This window comes from Acyrthosiphon pisum, chromosome A3 (genome assembly GCF_005508785.2).
Source record: "Acyrthosiphon pisum isolate AL4f chromosome A3, pea_aphid_22Mar2018_4r6ur, whole genome shotgun sequence".
Lineage (NCBI taxonomy): Eukaryota > Metazoa > Arthropoda > Insecta > Hemiptera > Aphididae > Acyrthosiphon > Acyrthosiphon pisum.
The window spans coordinates 36,649,425-36,668,375 of record NC_042496.1 but is presented as its reverse complement, the minus strand read 5'-3'; the positions used below and the strand labels follow the sequence as shown (position 1 = coordinate 36,668,375).

The following is an 18,951-nucleotide window of genomic DNA, read 5'->3' as shown; positions in this document are numbered from 1 at the left end:
GGGGTTACCCCGAGAAATGTTTGTCCACTTCTCCGTTCATCTAAACTTTGAATATTTATAACTCATAAACTACTCGCCCCAAATTCGATTTTCATGTATCATAATACTAAGAAAAATATTCTGCTTTGGAATATAAAATTAAAACCCTATGTTGTCATTCAAAAAAGTGAAAAACTTAAAAAATTATAAGGATAAAAAATATTTTAAAATATAATTTTTTAAGAAAAACGTTGTTTTATAAGCGACTTGAAACTATGTAAAAAAATATTTTCAAAAAATTTACACTTTTTGAAATAATGAGTGTTCTTTGATAAAAGAATCACCCGGTATATATATTTAAAATATTTGTGATTATTATCTAAACTTCTCTTTGTCTAGGTGAAGAAAAAAGCCAGCAAGAAAGCAGCATCGCCAGCTCCTGATAAGAAAATCAAAAATAGTGGTGGTAGTGGCAGGGGTAAAAAGAAGAAGTAGTTTATTTTTTTATTATTGCAAAAATTGTTTTTCTATTTGCTTAAACATTATTATAATAACAGTCTAGCATTAGGAATAAAATATAATTTCTTTTATAAATTTTTTTTTTTTTCAAACCGCAACAAATTTACTATGTTTGTCTTATAAGATTAATTATTACAATTTATTATTTTAGTATTATTTTTAGGAATGTTAGAATTATTCATCGTAATTTATTTTATTTTTTACTTATTACGGCATGAGTTGTTGATATAATTATTGCTGAATAGTGAATATTATTACTTTATTCTTATGTTTTTCAATATCAATAATAACAGTCTGTTTTCTTTGAGAGGATAATTTTACATTCCAAACTGATCGATATAATATAATATATATATATATCAACTTATATAACACACAATGACATTTTCAAATGTAAGTGCCTAATATTTTTGGCAAAAATGAAATTAACCTATGGTTGTACTAACGCCAAATAGTAAAATAAATTACTTTAATCACAACAATACCATCAAATGACAAATATACTTCGTAATATTATGGGCAGACATACCATCTATGCTGAGAATCATTAATCGTATAAAATAATTTAATATCATTGAATTCAAATTTAACAACACCCATTACAGTGACCCATTTGTAACCTACTGCACAGCAGAGGGGGGACTTCCATTTAGCCGCTTTTTTATTTATTTAGATTATATGAACAATGAACATGTTTGGTTTGAATATACTGTTTTACATAGGTACCTACTGAAAATTGCAATAATGATTAAATAATATAAATATTTATCATGGTATTTATTTAATAAATATTATGTACAATCACCAACTTCATAATATAAAATGTATTATGTTTAAAAAAAAAAATAAGTAAATACATATTTACTAATGAAAAATATTTAAAATGTTACTATTATGTATATACAGTGTGATTCCTTTTAAAGGTAACACTAAATAATTCTGTCCAGTGACATCGGATTAATATGCGGTTTTCGGGAGGGGATAGGGAATACATAAATACACATTTCTTGATGATTTTTACATTTTTAGATCTTTCCGTGTGCGCATGCGCAATACAACTTGCATTTTTTTAAATGGCAACGTGTTTTGAATACCAAATTCGGATAGACCGAATTTTTTTAAGTCGATTTGATCTTTTTTACCATACCTCTAAAATCAAAATTGACTAAATGGCAATGAGTCAAAGTTTCGATTAAAATTATTGAATTTTTCAACAATCATACTAGAATTTTATGAATTATTATAATTTTTAAGTATTTTTTTAAAAATTAAATTAAAATAATTTAATAATATCTGCAAATCTACGGATACAAAAAAAATGCTTAAAATTTCATAATAATTCATAAAATTCTAGTATGATTGTTGAAAAATTCAATCTTCCTGAAAACTAGCCGTTTTTGACTTAAGGCATTTATACTATACGTCAAAGAAATTATCGTACGAAAAAAGCTCCAGGTAACAACTCCAAGTCACAACGTAAATAACGCGATACCATTTACTAAAAAATCTATTTAATCATTATGAAATTATTATTTTATATATATTTTAAAAAGTAATTGGGTTAGAAATATAGATCGAATTTCGGTGTCTAATAATTTGTATTCTTTATTTATTGGTTAATATTTTTAAGCAAACGGGAACTTAAATTAATATATATATAGGTCGCGACTTGATGTGAGCTAGGAGCCAGCCATTGATAATAAAAATTTTTTTTTTTGACAGCATGCTAGTAAATAAGAAATAAATGGAGGACAATTTACGCAACGTTCAACGCTGCATTGACGTGAAACGTTTAAAACGTTAAACGAGTATTGAGTAATGACCATAGATAAGTATAATGGTAATGACTAGAGAGCCTTGATATTAAAGAGAGTGGCCAACTCGGTGAACGTTTTCTATTGGCCTGGCTGTTATCATTGATTATGGACGCCATTAATCGTCCAAATATTTAAACTTATTGCATTAATTTATATGTTTTAAACTGTTCAATATTAATTAATTTTAATAATTTATTGTTTTTTTAGTTATTATTAAAATTGTTCTTTACTTTTCTGACATTGACAAGTTGAAATATTATTGAAAAGTGTGTACCTACCACTTTGTTATACTTTCAGGTACTACCTAATACTGTTTGTGGAGATAGTCTAATACTCAATTTTTACATTTTAAAATTATTATGTTGATTATAAATGTCAATAAAATATGTTTATTTGTTATTCATATTAATTATATGATTATATAATTATATATATAATATATTATATAAATTAATATCAAGGCTCTCTAGTAATGACTGTCTGTGAAATAAATGAATAATGATGTACGATACCGGATAATAGGTACGTCGCACAACGCCATCTCTTGATATTTTTAATTTACCAGAACGGCCTCGTGGTAATGTTTTGCTTAAAAATACTCTTATCAAAACTTTACTGTCTTATTTTATCTGTCCGTGGTTTTGATTGTTTCAACCGCGATTGAAGACATCTTACGACCGAAATTCGTAAATTACCTAAATATTTTATTAAATGACTTCCGCGTTGGACGTGAGAATAGCCACTGCGTTAAAAAAATTATTTGATGAAGGTGCTCTAATTTCAAGAATTTACTGTAAAGTAAGGAAAAAATTTCGAGGAGAGAAACTTTTTAGACGCCTCAAACAAGTAATTATCAGTCGTCTACTCATCTCAAAAACACTAGCTAGGTATAAAGTTAATTATTATTTAATGTATTTTGTATTAATTTAGATTACTGTTTCAATAAAAAAACTCCATCAACTAAACATCTCCGAGGCTATATTTGATAATGGTGTTGCAACAAAACGAGCTTGTCTGTGGGATGGTACTCGTATTTTACCAGCTTTAAGTATAATCAATCGATTACAGCAGTTCAGTGAAGGTACGGCTCAATTGATAGTGAAAGTGCTCCAGAGTGGTCAATGTTGGTTAGAAATGAATATTGCCTTTGCTATGGTTAGCAGAGTATGGATACTTACCAAATCGTTAAACAAATCATTTTCACTGTCCTGTCAAAATGTTACACCTCTACCGAATCAATCAAAAATTTCTGAAAACCAATGGCTACCAAATGTTGAACTACCTGAATGTTTAAATAATAATATATTAGAAAATAGTCAAAGGTAAATGTACATAAATACTGGTATATTTCTACTTTACGGGACACATTTTTTTTCTGAAAATTATGTAGTTAAGTACGCTGAAAATGATGGTGAAGTCAGAATTTGGGCCTCGGGTATAATTTCGAAGTTCTGACACTTCAAAGTTAGTATATTATATGTTTAATAACTTATAAATGTCACGTCGCCAAGCTAGCCGTCGTGGCCCAGTGGTGGTATGATGACTATGCCATGGAAAGTAACCCGGGTTTGGGTAAGCAGTTTTTTGCACTATATACATTCTATCAATGGTACACTGGCAATAAACGTACTTTAAAAACAATATTTTTGAAAACCTAAGTTCACCCGAGGTGGTTTACAGAACAAATAGGGGGATATTTTCGAAAAAATGTAGGTACAAGAAATTAATGAGTGTATGAAAACAGTATCGAACGCCGACTGTTGAGACCATAAGCAAGCAACACTGCCACTGCTTAACAGTTCTTCATGAAAACATTTTAAGCATTATAGATATTTAAGGGTTATTACATAAAACTTTTGTTAGCTATAACTTTGAAACTAACTTCGTGCGCTAAATTCTGATTTACCAACATTTTTTTTCACCCAAAAATGACTAGGTCCCACTCTAAAAAAACTCAAGAAAAGAGGTGTCCTGTAAAGTAGAAAAGTTCCTAAATACTAAATCACTAAACCTAACTTAAAATGGGTTGTACAACTTAAATAATTAATTATTTTATTTTAGTGAGTCAATTGTGGAACTTGTAGAAAGACCAGGTTCTGTTATGCGTCGTAAACCAGAACCAGAAGACCCAGTTGTAAAAAAAAGAAAAAGACCCGGAAAACAAATTAGAATGTTAAGAGAGAAACATAAAAATAAAATTAAAGTTGTTAAAAAACAAAAAACTAAATAATTATATTATATAAAATTATTTTTTTATGTACAATATATTTTTCTCACCTTTTTTTATAAATGGGATAAACCTAGAGATATACTATTTTAGTACATTTTGTGAACTTTCATTTTCATTTTTATTTTGATAACAACCACTAGTGGTCGATTTAAGGATTCAAATAAAGTCGGCCAATCTATAAAAGAGGGGTCCTATACAAAATTGATCAGTAACATACTTAGGCACAAAATAGTAGTTTTTTTATTAAGCTAACCTGCAGTTGGCAATACATAATGTATTTCATTTTTTGTGTTAAACATAAGAAAAAACTAACTACTTATATAATTCAGTTGGTATACAAAAATAGTTTTAAAAAAAATTAATCTATCCAAAAATGTAAAAAAAAAATAGGTGTTGCCATTTAAGTAAGTTGTATAGCACATGCGCATATCGAAAGGGTTTAAAAAGGTTCTCAAAATGCTTATTTGAATATTATCTTTCACCTGCCGAAAATCCCATTTCAATCCAATGTCAACCAGATATTTAGTGGTACCTGAAACCATGATCACACTGTATGTCATAATTATTCATTAGACATTTGTCAAAAATTGGCTTAGAAGAATTTTAAGTAATCAAGTAGACATTAGTAAAAAGATGGAATCTATTTAAACACATCTCAATAATATCAATATTTCGCTCAGTACTAATTCAATATAATATTTCTTCATTAAATGGTACTATAGACATTAATACTAATATGATAGTAGTCGAAATAATGCTTCGATTTTCAACTTCAGTATCTTGTTTGATTGGAAAGTGAATATTATGCATTGGGGAGGTCAACATTTAAAATTCCCAATAGTTTTCAAAAGCGCCGGGAAAAACAACATTACAATTAAGGAAAAACGGGTTTTTTTTACGCAAAATCGGTTTTCCACAAAATTAATTGTGGTTTTTGGTGTAACTCCAAAACAAACGAACGTATAATACATGCAATTTTCACTGGTTGTTTATATTTGCATTTTCTATACACGATACAATTTAAAAAATATTTTGATTTGTTCTGAACTGTTTAGGAACATTTTGTGTTTCCAATTTTATTAGTCTTTTTTTTCTATGAATGTCAATAAAACTTAATTTGTTGGGTAAAAAAAATTGAACATTTAATAGAAGGCTATATATATATTGTTACAATGACATCTCGAAAATTAGCAAACTATTTTGAGTTGAGGATTCATAAAAATTATTCTTTTTAAATCTAAGATTAGAAAATGTAGCAGAGCGACATCCACTTACCAACTTTTTTTGTTTGAAATTAAATTTTTTCCACAGTGTTTAAATTAATAATTAAATTATATTAATTTGTAAAACAAATTGTGATGTGTGCATTTTCAAATACACTAATTATAGACACCTATTATAGTTAAAACATAATTAAATAATGCTGTTTGAATGAAAAAATGATTTGCAAAGTATTTTAGTATTGCTACCTAGATCGGAATTAAAATTTTAGCTTAGATCACCCGGTTAGCAGTTTATCTGTGGCAATAAATATTTATTCTAAGACTAATAAAAGTAAATTTAAAAATTATGAAAACAAACTTACGTATACATCGACTTTTCTGGTTAAATATAGGTGAGTTTAGATATTAATATTACATCAATTTATCTAGAGTGCAGTACACCGACACCAAAGGAACAGCTTTCTTCATCCGTCTTCTTCACGTTTCGAACTGGTAGTATTGAGATATTAAAAAAAATACAGTTTAACGATCTGTCCGTTTACTGATGTCCTTTTTTTTTTGTTCATTGAAATTATTAGAATCGTTAATCGTCTCAGACGAATTGTGACGATTGGCGTTTGCCATGGATGCGATAGATATTCTAATATGATAAACTCATATACGATATACCTTATACAGTTATATTGAATATAAGGTCTATGGATAAATCATAATATATTAATATGTTCTTTAATTTAACTCTTTGTGAACCTATTTTAAAATAATATCAAAATCTACAACATTTAATCCATACGTAGATGAGTACGAATTCGGAAGTAGTAGGTATTATATTGATTTTATATAATTGTAAAAAATGTAATTCTTATATCTAGAGTGTTGTAGAGTGTAGACTGTGCCAAAAATATTTGTAAATACTTATATGATTAAAATGAGGTGTATCTATATAAAATATAAACATAAATAATATTATATCGCTTTAAATACATACCTACTTCACGGCTCATGCGAACATTAATTGTTGCCCGGCGTATAGTGTAGGCAAAATAGATACATTACTGCAGTGTTCATAATTGCCCATAATTATATATTATTGTCTAAAATGTTCCTACCTGGTACCTATTCTGGTTTTCTATTTCAGTTGATGTTCGCATTCCAAATTTAACCATAGAAACTATCCACAAGTTTATAGACATTCTAATGCATTCTCCCGCCAGTGCCCCTAGACACAGTGCTGAAGAAGTTATATTTCTTTAATTCTTTAGTATCTAATTAAATTACATTATGAATTATAAGTTACCTATGTAGGTACTTGTAAAAAACTCGAATACCAGGATTTAAATTTAAAACTGTGATTTAGGCCACTTTTTGGCTATAGATCTATTGTAATATATAAAATATTAGACAAGCCTCTGAAAAATTTCAAGTTCGCCACATCACTGAGTCAAAGGTTTTAATAATTCATATTGTCATATTGATTGTAACCTTAAACCTACCATGTATAATAGAACTATATAAGTCTATTTGAAACACAAATTGAAATACCCGAATACATCATGGTACTAATTTTTTTATTGCTGTGTATAAAGTATTAAAAATATTTTTATAAACCAAATAGCGTCATCCACACTATCCGGCATTCTAGCGACGAATATGAGTGGAAACTGGAAATCTGGACGAGTCCTACACCGAATCCGAATGCGACAAATACCGTAAATGGATAATAGACCTAATGTGGTCACTGGTTACCAAAGCCTCCGAGTCGGTTTCTGAAAAGGGTAAAAGACAATAGGACACGTGGAAAACCTTAAATCGGGGGGTCAGCCATAGGTGGCCCGCGGGACAAATCCAGCCTGTGTAGGGGAAATAACTGGACCGTCAGGAATATTTTTTTTAATGTTAGTTTTCAGCACATAAAACATAATATTTGATCTATTTTATATTTTTATGTTGTATTTGGATGTATTTTGGCTCCACACTGTGAAACTTTAAACTTCCAAAATTACGTTTTTAAAGAATAAATATCGTTCAAGATTAACTGATCTTCAGATCTTCGCCTTGAAAACACTGCGCATTAGTTGTTCTAGTACCAAATTTTAAAAAGCTGGCTAATATCATATTATAATAAATAATTTGCTTTAAATAGCTTGAACTGTATAGTCAACACAAAAATTAACTCATAATAATATTAACTAATATTTAAGTTTTTTCTGGCCCTCGAAAATTTTTTTTTAAATTATCTGAACCACTATAGAATTTAATTGACGACCCCTGCCTTACATCATATGCTTGTATAATAATTGAATCCCGTAACTTGTGGGGGTTGGTTGTCATGGATATATGGGTTTTGGTAGTTTGTTACCTACATAATATTTAATGTAAAAATTAAAAGACGATTAGGTGTAGTGAACAATAATCAATTTTATTTATTTTTATTTACTCACTACGAGTGATCAAAAAAGATAAATACAAACATTTCACATGATGTGCACAACAAATTCTAAGAATAATAATAATTATGTAACGTCTTACAGAGAGGGTCATAAATTTATACCTAACGTACCGTTCGAAAGCAATGTAAGAGCAACTGAATTGTACATTTTATAATATTTCGCCAAATATGTATACATTCTTAAGGTCGGATAAAATGCCTGTACAGTCGAATTAAGAAATCAACTTTTAATTTATTATAATTTAAATTGGTCACTGTACGACATTATTATAATTAACCTGTGCATAATATTTCAAGAAGGTAAACAATTAATTTTTTTTTCCCCCAATAGGTATCGTTACTGGACACTGGAATTGGATCGAAGCCCAATATTCCAGAATTAAGGCAATGGAATTATGACACGTCGACTAACGTTCATCATGGTTTTAAAATTAACACCATGGACCCTATACAGAGATCTACGAAATTAAATATTGACCAAACTCACTATATCATGCCCCAGTTGGAAAAAGTAAGAAACATAAAAATACATCAATATTTTTGAAAATAATATACAATAATTGTTACCGTAGTATTGGTCGAATCCTCCAAAACCAATTTTCATACCACCAACTGAGTACAATAATAAATATATACAACCAAAATTGATGTCAAACATCAAACAGATGCCTACAACAATGATTTGTGTAAGACCCATAATTAAATAATTTATTAATAAATTAATAGGTACCTGGTTGCATGAATATTCACTAAAAATTATCCATAGTTAGATAGGTAACATAGTTACCATATTATGGTCTACTATTTCCATAGTAAGTTAACATCAAGTCCATGATTAAACATGATTTAATTACCTATGGTTAGTCCATTAAACTTGACATTAGAATTTAGCTGTTATTGAAAAACAGGTTCAACCAACTCCGATTGCTCGTAAACCTCTTGGCACAGTACAAACGCTAAAAGTTAGTGATGCAGGAGCAATCAAAAAAGTAGACCCGTATGTTAGTACTCAGAAGTTAGATTACATCGAAATAAATCAAGTAAGTATCAAGTCCCATATTGTATATTTTATTGAGAGTTGAAATCAACAGATTATTGAAAAATATTATAATAATATACATTGGTTTGATTTACATTTATACATTTAATAAAATACATTAGGATATAGCAAAACAAATAAATTCTAAATATTCAAAATTACAACACAGTAAGCCAGCGTACAAGCCGTTTTACAATGAACCAATATTCAATCGACAAAATATCATACGTTTATTGCCAAACACTTTAAAACATGTTCCACACAAGTAAATTAAATTTGCAAATTGTATTTGAAATTAAACTTAATAGGTAAATTATGTTTTATTTTTTCAGTTGCCTCATATCTGAAATGAGAGCTTCATATAAAAAACCATTTCATACATCAACATTTGTTGATACTGTAGAAATGCCAATATCCATTTCAAGGAATCCAACTTTGTCTCAAATATTGTCTGTACCTGGGATGTACACAACTGAATACTCAATAATTGGTGGAAATTAATAATACACAAATTTATTATACAATAGTAAATAGCTAAACGATTATAAAAATATAATTTTACAAAAATTTCAATCTAAATATTGTTTTAATATTTGTTGTAGAAGAGTCATATCATAGTAATCGGCAATTGCTTTAAATGTCTTTAGATATGACATCATATCATTTCTTGGTATTACTGTTGTGTAATTTCCAGCACATGAACAATACGCATTTAGATTTTCCATTTTTATCTGTAAAACAATAGCTTTATTATAACAATTCACTGAAACAATTAAAACAAATAAATTTGTAATATTTATATTTTATTTTAAACATACTTCTGAGCATTTTGTACATTGCAGATCTTGTAGAGTATAGGCCATTACTTTTCTACCAAGTGCATCAATCAAAAAATGTTCAATTAGCATATTATCATAACTACTATTGCAATTGGGACATAGCCATGTTTTTCTGAAAATATCATTTAAGTACCATGTATTATTTTTATAACATTTGATTTGATATTATTGGTTTTAACTTTTATTTCTGAATTGTAAACATACTTTCCATTAAGTACACTTCGATGAGAATCTTTACACAAATCTATGTCTCGACAATGGTTACAACTTTTACAGATTACTTCAGGTAATGTCCAAGAAAGACATGGGTCTGTCCAATCAGCTTCATCACTAAAATTACCAACAGAGATTAAACGTAATAGATTTTTTTTTAGCTTCATAATATCTTCTTCAATTCCAAAATCCAGTGAAAGTACCTAAAATATATTTGACACACAAATTAAATTGAACCAAATACTTCTCGCAGAAAATAACTCACTTTACAAACAGTTTTCACAAATTGCAGAGCTGGATTTAAATGTTTTCCTTTATTTTGCAAGAATGGTGAAAGCGTTTCTTGGAGCTCTACATCCAACACTGGATATTTTTTATACATTTTTTGTGTAATCCTATTTAGAACATTATATTATAATTGTATAATATTATTGTTGAATTAAATAAGGTAATATAATTTTATAAATGCTTTTAATTTACGAGAATAATCTTGTTGTAAGTTCATCTGAAATTACAGTTTTTGCATATTCTGCTGTACTTTCACATGATGCTACACCTAACATGTTGCTTTGGGTGACTTGTGATAATGATTCTGAAATACGGTTCAGCGTCACAGAATCAATTGACCGCATGTGTTTATAAATTGCACTCATGTAAACAGCAATTGTTTCTTCAAAATGTTTACGAGCATGACAAACATTGGGTAAAAATTCAGATATATTCCAATTCATTTCAATTCCAACCTAAGAATGTATGATATAAAATACGTATATATTATTTTTATTTTTCAGTAAAATTCAACATTACTTCTTCAATATCAGGTCCAGGTGCTTTGTGTTCTTTGAGAAGATGTTCAACATCTTCATTAGACATATCAATTATATCACCCATCGCTTCTTTTAATTTATCAGAAAACTTAGCTTTTACTCCAGAATAATTCCACTGTTTAAAATTTTAAAAGGATTTATTAGATGCTAATGGTATCAATAACAATGGTTATAAAAATTAGTTATACCAAATCTAGCCACATTAAATATTCCCAACATGGTCCCAATGATATTTGTAAGCTGTGGAACAATTCTTTGTTGGTAATGTTTTGTACAACATAGCGCACATAAAAAATTGCATCTTCGAGTGATTTTTTTTTGGTACATATTACTATTTTATTAAAGTTGGCAAATATTATAGTAGAACCAAGCCGTTTGAATTCTGCAATTAACTATATAAGAAAATGGTAAGTATTAGTCATATTCATATTATGTTATTATTTAATAAAAATATATTTATAGTATTTTATATCAATACGGTACTCACTTGCATAAAAAGTTTTCTCATCAAACTGTAAAGTGTCTTGCGTAAAGCAGGGTCATACAATAATGCATTTGGTGATCTTAGCCACCTAAAAAATAATTCAATAATGATAACTCATTTATATAAAAGCTTAAGTATTTGTTTAATGACTGGTATAGTGGTTTGATACATTAAATTATATTTACATTACCTATAAAAATGTACCATTTGAAAATCAGCAAATGGATTTTTGTGCAACACAACATCACGAAACCAAACATTTACCATTGATCGTAAAACACGAAATGCAGCTGAACACAAAGCTATTTCATCGTAGGTTGGTGTTACAAATGTTCCACCGTCCATAATTTCTTCTAGAGAAGCTTGAGGTATCTGATCAAATGCAACACCAGCACTTGTGCCTAAAATATGTATTGATAGAAGATGTTCAATTGATATGATAATGATAGTTAATGATCTTAAATAAATAAATCATCGTTAATGCATCTGTGTACTAAAGTAGATGTCTCATTCGTGAATCAATAGCGTGCGTACATACAAAGAATACAAATTATGTGTTGTTTAAATATTACATACCTTCAAAATCATGAATATGATGTGACTGTAATAACGTTGTTACAGGTAATGCATCAATTTCAAGTTCTATACAATAGGAAGTATAACAGCCTTCATTATTAACGAGCATACTTGAACTTTCTTCTGAGTCCATTAACATTCTATTTAAAAAAATAATGATAATCGGTAACAAATATAGGAATTAAGAAAAAATCAACTGTTAAAATATCATAGTTTAGTTACTTATATAAATATTGATGGTTACCTATTGTCGTCTGATTCACGACCGCCTAAATCGGGTTTATCAGTTTCTGAAATCCATAACACAAAGTTGTGTTTCATCAAATGTCTAGCAAAGAAAATATCTGATGCAAACAATGTTACATCCGCAGGTAAATTTCCAAGAGGTATTTGTAGGTATCGGCATTGCTCCAACATAATATTTATATTTTCTGGACTATTTAGATAGTGGTTAACGATCAAGCTGCACCCTAAACGTTGCCATTCCATTTGAGCGTACATAGAAGCAGTAGAGTCTTGTACATGAAGAGTTACCACTGGGAATTCATTCATTATTGGAATGTTCGACAGCATTACTTGAATGTCTACATTTACATACACAATTAATGATTAAGAAATAACATATTTCATTGATTTTTTTATTACCTATTGGGGACTGAATTACCAGCATGGTAGGTCCTCGTTTTTCATCCCTATACGATTGAAGAGTTCTCTGTATCTGTCTGTAAACTTGCCTTTCTTCTGTTTCCACTCTAACTTCAAAAGTAATATCAGATGGAGGAATATTTGATTCATTGTGTCCACGAGAAATTCTTAAAACAACATAGGTAAAAAAAAAATTAATTAAAAAAAAATCTTTAATCAATTATTTATCAAAAAATATTACTTGGTATTACGTTCTTTGGTGTACAATGTGTTTAAATTTGCCATGCGATTTGTACGAACTGTATCCGTGACCCAAACAAACGCTTTTTTATTAGGTGTTAAGAACAGTGCATACATGGCTCTTAAACCTGTTGGTGCTTTATTGCAGTACAAGAATATATCTTTTATAGAACTCTAAAAATAAATTTATCAATTAATATATAATATATATTTGTAAGATTAAACTGAAGAAAAAAATTATACAAACGTTAGTTAAATATTTATGAGACACTTGTTTCATTTGTTCTAATGAAAAATGTCCAAGATCTGGTAATGCAGCCATTTTTTTTGCTGCTTCCAAAGTAACAGAACACATGCATCCAAGGTTTAATAAAGCCCTTAATTCAGGCGTAACTTTGGTTTCATATATTCCTTCAACGCCAGGTTTGGATAGGTTGCACATAAAATGACTAAACAGATATTGAGTTTAAAATTATTTTAAGACTAAAACATGAAATTCACTTACTCTTTAGTTTCACCAAAATCTTTTTCCAAAACTGTGTACTGATACAAATTTAAAATTGGTCTGGCCCTGGGCAATATCATGTTCACTTTAGTACAAGAAATATGCTTTTCACTAATATCAATCTCAGTTTGCCTCTGATTTACATAAAAGAATCTAGGTACATTCATTCGAATATTGTGCAACTCATCTCCAATCATGGCCCAAAGTTTTAAAACACCGGGTTCACCTGACTGACACACCTGTATAATTTGCCAGGGTTGACTCAGCAGTGTTTGCTGTGCCCGTCTTAAAAATCCTCCTAGTGTACCAGCACGTCCTTTAGGAACATGTATTTGATCGTCCCGCATACGTTTCCCATGTTTACCAACTATTTTAGCTCTCATTTCAAGTTGCCAATTCCATTTTTTCTTTTGATATACAATCCAATTCTAAAAATATTATATCAAACTATAAATTAGTGACAATACTACACATTTTCTATTGTCATAATTAAATTTGTCAACTTTTTAAAAAAAGAAAATATTTAAATAATACAATACTGTTTTCAAATGTAATAATTATAGTTTATACTTAGAAAAAGTAATCAATATTTGATTTTAAATTGTATTCAAACCTGAATATCACTAGCTGAAGGTGGAGGTCCTAAAGCTTCCTTCCAGTTTCTAGCATCAATTGGCGAAGGGTCGCGTTTACGCTTTTTGGTTACTATTGGTCTTGGTCTAATTTCTACATAATTATTATCTTCGTTTTCTCCAAAATCTTCAATATCTTGAAGTGCATGTTGTTCAGTCAAATTGTCTTGCACACGCACAGGCATTGCTTGAAACATAGTTGTAATTTTTCTTTGCTTTAATGGATCAGCTTTCATCAACATTTTTTTATGCAACCAATCGGGATGTTTGACCCTTGGGACTGGATTGGCAATCTAAAACAAATTTGAGAATAATTTTGATTATTTATACATTTATTTTTACTTTTTAAGGTAACAACAAATTACTTACTCCTTGCAAAGTTGCTGGAATAGTAATGATTTTCTGAATGGTGCCACTTAAACGTTCTATATAGTAATCCCAATCAAGAACATCACGAATATCAATATCATCAATTGAATTGTCACCAAGCCATCTTCTCAAATAATGTCTCTTCACACTTAACTCAGATTGAAATATAGCTAAAGGTATAGCTCTTTGTGTAACTGGAGTACCTTCCGGTTTTTTGGATATTATAAAGCGACAAGCAAGTCCTTTGTCTTTCACCATTTGATCGCCTAAAAATTCAGCTAAACGCTTAGCTGTTGATATAGAAGTTGATTTTTGAGCTCCATAGTCTTCAAGCTTGCGGCTCATAGAACGATTTTCTGATATCAGTTCAAATAATTCGGAATCTGGCATGTTTTTACCCTGTAGAAAAACAATTTTTAGATTTTTTTTATTCAATTTAGATTTTAGAATAAAATTATTTTATGCTTACTTTAGAGTATAGTACATCTAGCCAATAATCAGCAACAGTTGCGACACTTTCATAACATTTTTCTAATGTATCACCTTTTAAGAAGGCTTCAAACACTGATGATTGAAAAATCTTAATAATTTGAAGTTCTCCTCTTCTTTTAACTTCAAAACTATTAAAAGTTCAAGGCTCATATAATTTAAAGTTTAAACCGTTTATATATTAAATACCCTTTTAATTCTGCTAGTGATTTATCTAAATTAAACACGGCATAACGTTTTTTTAGTTTTTTCCCTTCTTCTTTAGAAGCTGGTAAGACCATTGCTAAATAAGGACCATCAACTTCAAAGAAAATAGAATTTTCACTTCTTTGTTCATAAATTAGATTTTTCGAATCAACTAAGTCATGATAGATATGATTGGTGAAATGTTCCTAAACAAGACTTGTGGTTAATTTTTATTAATTGAGTAAATAGAATTATAAAATAATTTATTCCACAAACTTTGACCATTGAGTTTAAAACTGCATTTGGAAAAGATACAGTGAATTTAGTTTTTTTTGTATGGGTTGATTTGACATTATAATTTTCAGGAAATGTTGATGGAAGTACACACCATATACCATCGGTATCTAATTCTAAAGGCCGCCCAATTTTCTCAATTATTTCACGAGCTTTTTTAATTATAGCAGCACCAGTACAACACACTATTCCAGCCATTTCCATGCTATGCCAACGTGCACTGTAAATAAATCAATAAGTTAAATGAATAAGTTATTACAATAAACTATTTAATTATGTAGTTTAGGATCAAATCTAATAGAATACCCATTTCAGGATTTCCCCTAAAATCATATCCATGGAAGCGGGAGAATTTTTTTCATATTGAAAATTCACATTAATAAATATAAAATTATAATTAATAAAAATTATAGATTGCAACAATATGTATATTATTATAATTTACAATACAAAAGATTATTAAGATTTAATATTCAACTCTATCTGTCACATTATGAATTTTACTGTACCAAACGTAATTTATTATTTTTAAAAAAGTAATGTGGAACAAGGGATAACCACTCCATCAACAACCTTCAAAAGTGCTCTACAACCATCCCAAAATTGCAATCTTTTATAATACAAAATTATTATTATTATTATTGTCTATAATACAATATTTGACCTAGATTTTAATATTTAAAAATAAGCATATTATGACATCACAATGTTACATTATACATTTTCAATGTTATGCTAAACTAAACTTTGCAAGAAAAAATATATCTAGATTCTGTACTTTTTGTAAAATACTTTAAAAAATAATTTTGTTGAAACATGTTACTAAAAAAATAAAATATTGAAAATTTGTAAATATTTTTGACAAGAGATCACTTTGAAACTTAACCTTTATAAATGTTAAAAGTGCATATATTTTTTATAAAAAAATATTTAAGCTAAATGCTAAAATGAAAGCCTTATTTTATATTAATGAATGATAATCAATTACCCTTTTCTCATGACATATCCATAAAATGAATTAAGAATACATTTGTGTGCTAATTGTAATGAATCATATAATATTTCACGGTTTTTAGCTGATTTGATTTCAACAGGATCACCAATTGTTATTGCTTCAGATATTTGTTTTTTAGCAACTTTGCAGAGCCCTTTATACTCATAACGCCTATCTCTGAATGCTCGTACTGTATCGACGTAAAAAGAATTTTCTTTTTGACAAATAGTTGTAGAACGTTCTTCAATTTTAGTTATGTGAGTTTTTTTATATACTTTGCGACAATACTCAGTCAATCGTTTCTTTTCCCAAGTGGCTCTTTCGTCTCGTCTCAGTTGATGAAATGCTCTAGGAGGGTCATTAGGAAATTGACCGGGAAATTTCTCAGTTTCTAATTGCTGTTGGATACGTTGAAACTCGGTTCTTGAGGCAGGCACTAAAATCAAATAAGTAAATCAATGATCATTTTAAACAGTTAAACAATATATTATTATAACATACTAAGTTCTCCTCTCCATTGCCAGGTCATAGTTCTTTGGCATTTAGCACCTGGAATATTAAAATCACAAGCAGCACAAATTTCTTCATTAACCATAGCTGAAGGTTGTAATCGATTTGTAAGTATAATATTGGGGTACATAGCGCCAACATCCAAATGGTATATTAATGGTTTCAATAATGGATAAGGATCTGCTTTTAGGGCTTCCAATTTTTCAACGACATCTTTCAATATTTCATCTAAATTTGTCACACTGTCCATAGGGACTTTTTCTTCTTCTTCAATTGCAAATTTTAATATTTCAGATGCCTTCTCAATGAGCATATCAAAAGCTGATGTATCTAGTCTAAATCTACAAGGTATGTCAGCTCGAAATACACCAGATTCTAAAGCTTCCACATGACCACCAACATAAGTCTCTTGATCTAATACGTGACCATCGTCACTAAGTTTATTTAGCTCTTGTTCTTGTTTATTTGGAAAGATAATGTTAGCATGAAATGCTTCCACCATCAAAAGACTTTCGCATAGAGTTCCAGAACCTTTTCTTAAAACCTAAAATGTATACATCTTACATAAATACTTATAGTAAAAGTTTTTAGTTTAATGATATATTAATTGGATTAAACATTTATTTATTAACTCAGCCAATAATAATAAACAACATGCATCTTAAATAAGTACTTCATGTGGCTTAATTTAACAAAATACTACCAATTACTTATTAATTTTAGTTTTGGGAGTTAAAGAACTGTGTGTTGTAATAACTTCTGTAAAAACTATAAAATTAAAACTGAATATTTTGTTATTACATATAGTAAACCCTCATTAATCTGGACAGTCGTTAAATACCACATAAACTATACAGTTTGTGCTGCAGACTAAATTAAACATGAAAACAAATTCCATAGATTTTCCATAAATACATGTTATTGCGATTATTTTATTATCGAGTGATAATAGTAGAATGCAGGAGCAGGGCCTAATACTATATTGCATTATACCTTGTATATTATAAATTATAATAGATATTTTAGATTCTAAGCGGAGCAATGAATGTATTGATTTTACAATGCGTGTTTTTTTTTTTATTTTTAGTGTCTGTCATTACCTTTTAGGACAGTAAAAATGTTCTTCGACAGCATCTTTTCTGATAGGAAAGTGAATCTAGTTGGTACTTTGGGGTTCAAAAGTAAAAATTTTCAAAAACTGTAAATTTATAATTTCCAATTTAACAACTTATGAGGAACATAGTACTACTTGTACAACATTTTCAGGTTTCTTGACCGTATAAAAATTTTTTATTGACATAATTAAAAAAAAATTATAAAACTCAAAAATTTCTTATGCTTATAACACCTCAAAACGAGTCGCAATATTTGGTAAATTGTATAGAAATTGCCAATAGAAGTATTCAATAAAAATTACATGAATCTAAGTTATTTGTTTATAGTTTAAAAAAAAGAGTTAGAAAACAAAGTAACTAGTTTTAAGTAAAAATTTCAGTTTTTCCTTAAGAGGATGTCGCAACCGCATGTGTTGTCCCAGTCTTACAAATGTACAACATAACAAAAACTGTTTTGCGCGGGACAACTTTTCTCGCACCATATTTGTTGTAGAACTACCAAATTTTTACACATTAAGAACTTTATCTGTGCAATAGTGTGCTTTTTTTTTAATAGCACTATCCAACCATTTTTTATAAGCAAATGAAAAAAACGAAAAAACAAAATGTTTAAAAGCACAAATAACTTTTATTATCCTCTTAAGAGGACGTCGCACCCGCATGTGTTGTCTCCGTCTTAAAAGTTCGTTCTGAAGATTCAATTGTGTGCTGTTAGTTTTTATATTAGAGTGAATTGACCTATTATCAAATTTAAAGGTAAGATTATTATTTAGGGCC

The 18,951-nt window shown here is 28.9% G+C and overlaps 4 protein-coding genes across 5 annotated transcripts in view; 3 read left to right on the top strand and 1 right to left on the bottom strand.

Moving 5' to 3' along the window:
• Nucleotides 1-814, top strand: part of LOC100160866 (replication factor C subunit 1) — an 8,847-nt gene extending 8,033 nt beyond the window's left edge. For both annotated transcript variants that reach the window (XM_029491449.1, XM_029491450.1), the window contains one exon: nucleotides 379-814. In XM_029491449.1, coding sequence (XP_029347309.1) covers nucleotides 379-474 — 96 coding nt within the window. In that variant the 3' untranslated portion in view covers nucleotides 475-814. The remainder of the gene's footprint in view (nucleotides 1-378) is intronic.
• A 1,606-nt stretch (nucleotides 815-2,420) lies between these two features.
• On the top strand, nucleotides 2,421-4,578 carry LOC100166987 (uncharacterized). Its single transcript, NM_001162258.2, has 3 exons — nucleotides 2,421-3,161; nucleotides 3,246-3,637; nucleotides 4,377-4,578. Exons 1-3 carry the CDS (start codon nucleotides 3,027-3,029, stop codon nucleotides 4,543-4,545), a joined length of 696 nt encoding a protein of 231 aa, NP_001155730.1. The 5' UTR covers nucleotides 2,421-3,026; the 3' UTR covers nucleotides 4,546-4,578.
• A 3,499-nt stretch (nucleotides 4,579-8,077) lies between these two features.
• Nucleotides 8,078-9,835, top strand: LOC100568740. Its single transcript, XM_008189276.3, has 6 exons — nucleotides 8,078-8,342; nucleotides 8,549-8,728; nucleotides 8,790-8,903; nucleotides 9,126-9,257; nucleotides 9,379-9,521; nucleotides 9,589-9,835. Exons 1-6 carry the CDS (start codon nucleotides 8,247-8,249, stop codon nucleotides 9,755-9,757), a joined length of 834 nt encoding a protein of 277 aa, XP_008187498.1. The 5' UTR covers nucleotides 8,078-8,246; the 3' UTR covers nucleotides 9,758-9,835.
• The window catches only part of LOC100164975 (DNA polymerase epsilon catalytic subunit A), an 18,145-nt gene continuing 8,989 nt past the window's right edge, over nucleotides 9,796-18,951 (bottom strand). Inside the window, exons 8-29 of the mRNA XM_001945422.5 lie at nucleotides 17,051-17,603; nucleotides 16,544-16,985; nucleotides 15,538-15,775; nucleotides 15,265-15,467; nucleotides 15,056-15,206; nucleotides 14,587-14,985; nucleotides 14,199-14,510; nucleotides 13,586-14,013; nucleotides 13,328-13,529; nucleotides 13,082-13,254; nucleotides 12,841-13,007; nucleotides 12,440-12,779; nucleotides 12,196-12,335; nucleotides 11,810-12,020; nucleotides 11,623-11,707; nucleotides 11,324-11,527; nucleotides 11,116-11,250; nucleotides 10,789-11,051; nucleotides 10,574-10,703; nucleotides 10,300-10,511; nucleotides 10,075-10,207; nucleotides 9,796-9,987 (exon numbers count right to left, since the gene is read on the bottom strand). Coding sequence (XP_001945457.2) covers nucleotides 9,826-9,987; nucleotides 10,075-10,207; nucleotides 10,300-10,511; nucleotides 10,574-10,703; nucleotides 10,789-11,051; nucleotides 11,116-11,250; nucleotides 11,324-11,527; nucleotides 11,623-11,707; nucleotides 11,810-12,020; nucleotides 12,196-12,335; nucleotides 12,440-12,779; nucleotides 12,841-13,007; nucleotides 13,082-13,254; nucleotides 13,328-13,529; nucleotides 13,586-14,013; nucleotides 14,199-14,510; nucleotides 14,587-14,985; nucleotides 15,056-15,206; nucleotides 15,265-15,467; nucleotides 15,538-15,775; nucleotides 16,544-16,985; nucleotides 17,051-17,603 — 5,283 coding nt within the window. The 3' untranslated portion in view covers nucleotides 9,796-9,825. The remainder of the gene's footprint in view (nucleotides 9,988-10,074; nucleotides 10,208-10,299; nucleotides 10,512-10,573; nucleotides 10,704-10,788; nucleotides 11,052-11,115; nucleotides 11,251-11,323; nucleotides 11,528-11,622; nucleotides 11,708-11,809; nucleotides 12,021-12,195; nucleotides 12,336-12,439; nucleotides 12,780-12,840; nucleotides 13,008-13,081; nucleotides 13,255-13,327; nucleotides 13,530-13,585; nucleotides 14,014-14,198; nucleotides 14,511-14,586; nucleotides 14,986-15,055; nucleotides 15,207-15,264; nucleotides 15,468-15,537; nucleotides 15,776-16,543; nucleotides 16,986-17,050; nucleotides 17,604-18,951) is intronic.

What these genes read in the sequence shown, in the direction of transcription:
- LOC100166987 (NM_001162258.2), top strand. Translation starts at nt 3,027, where the DNA reads ATGACTTCCGCGTTGGACGTGAGAATAGCCACTGCGTTAAAAAAATTA. An exon ending in TTTTTAGACGCCTCAAACAA is followed by an intron (nt 3,162 to 3,245) that starts GTAATTATCAGT and finishes GTATTAATTTAG; the next exon opens with ATTACTGTTTCAATAAAAAA. An exon ending in ATATTAGAAAATAGTCAAAG is followed by an intron (nt 3,638 to 4,376) that starts GTAAATGTACAT and finishes ATTTTATTTTAG; the next exon opens with TGAGTCAATTGTGGAACTTG.
- LOC100568740 (XM_008189276.3), top strand. Translation starts at nt 8,247, where the DNA reads ATGATGTGCACAACAAATTCTAAGAATAATAATAATTATGTAACGTCT. An exon ending in TCATGCCCCAGTTGGAAAAA is followed by an intron (nt 8,729 to 8,789) that starts GTAAGAAACATA and finishes TTGTTACCGTAG; the next exon opens with TATTGGTCGAATCCTCCAAA. An exon ending in TTAAAACATGTTCCACACAA is followed by an intron (nt 9,522 to 9,588) that starts GTAAATTAAATT and finishes TTATTTTTTCAG; the next exon opens with TTGCCTCATATCTGAAATGA.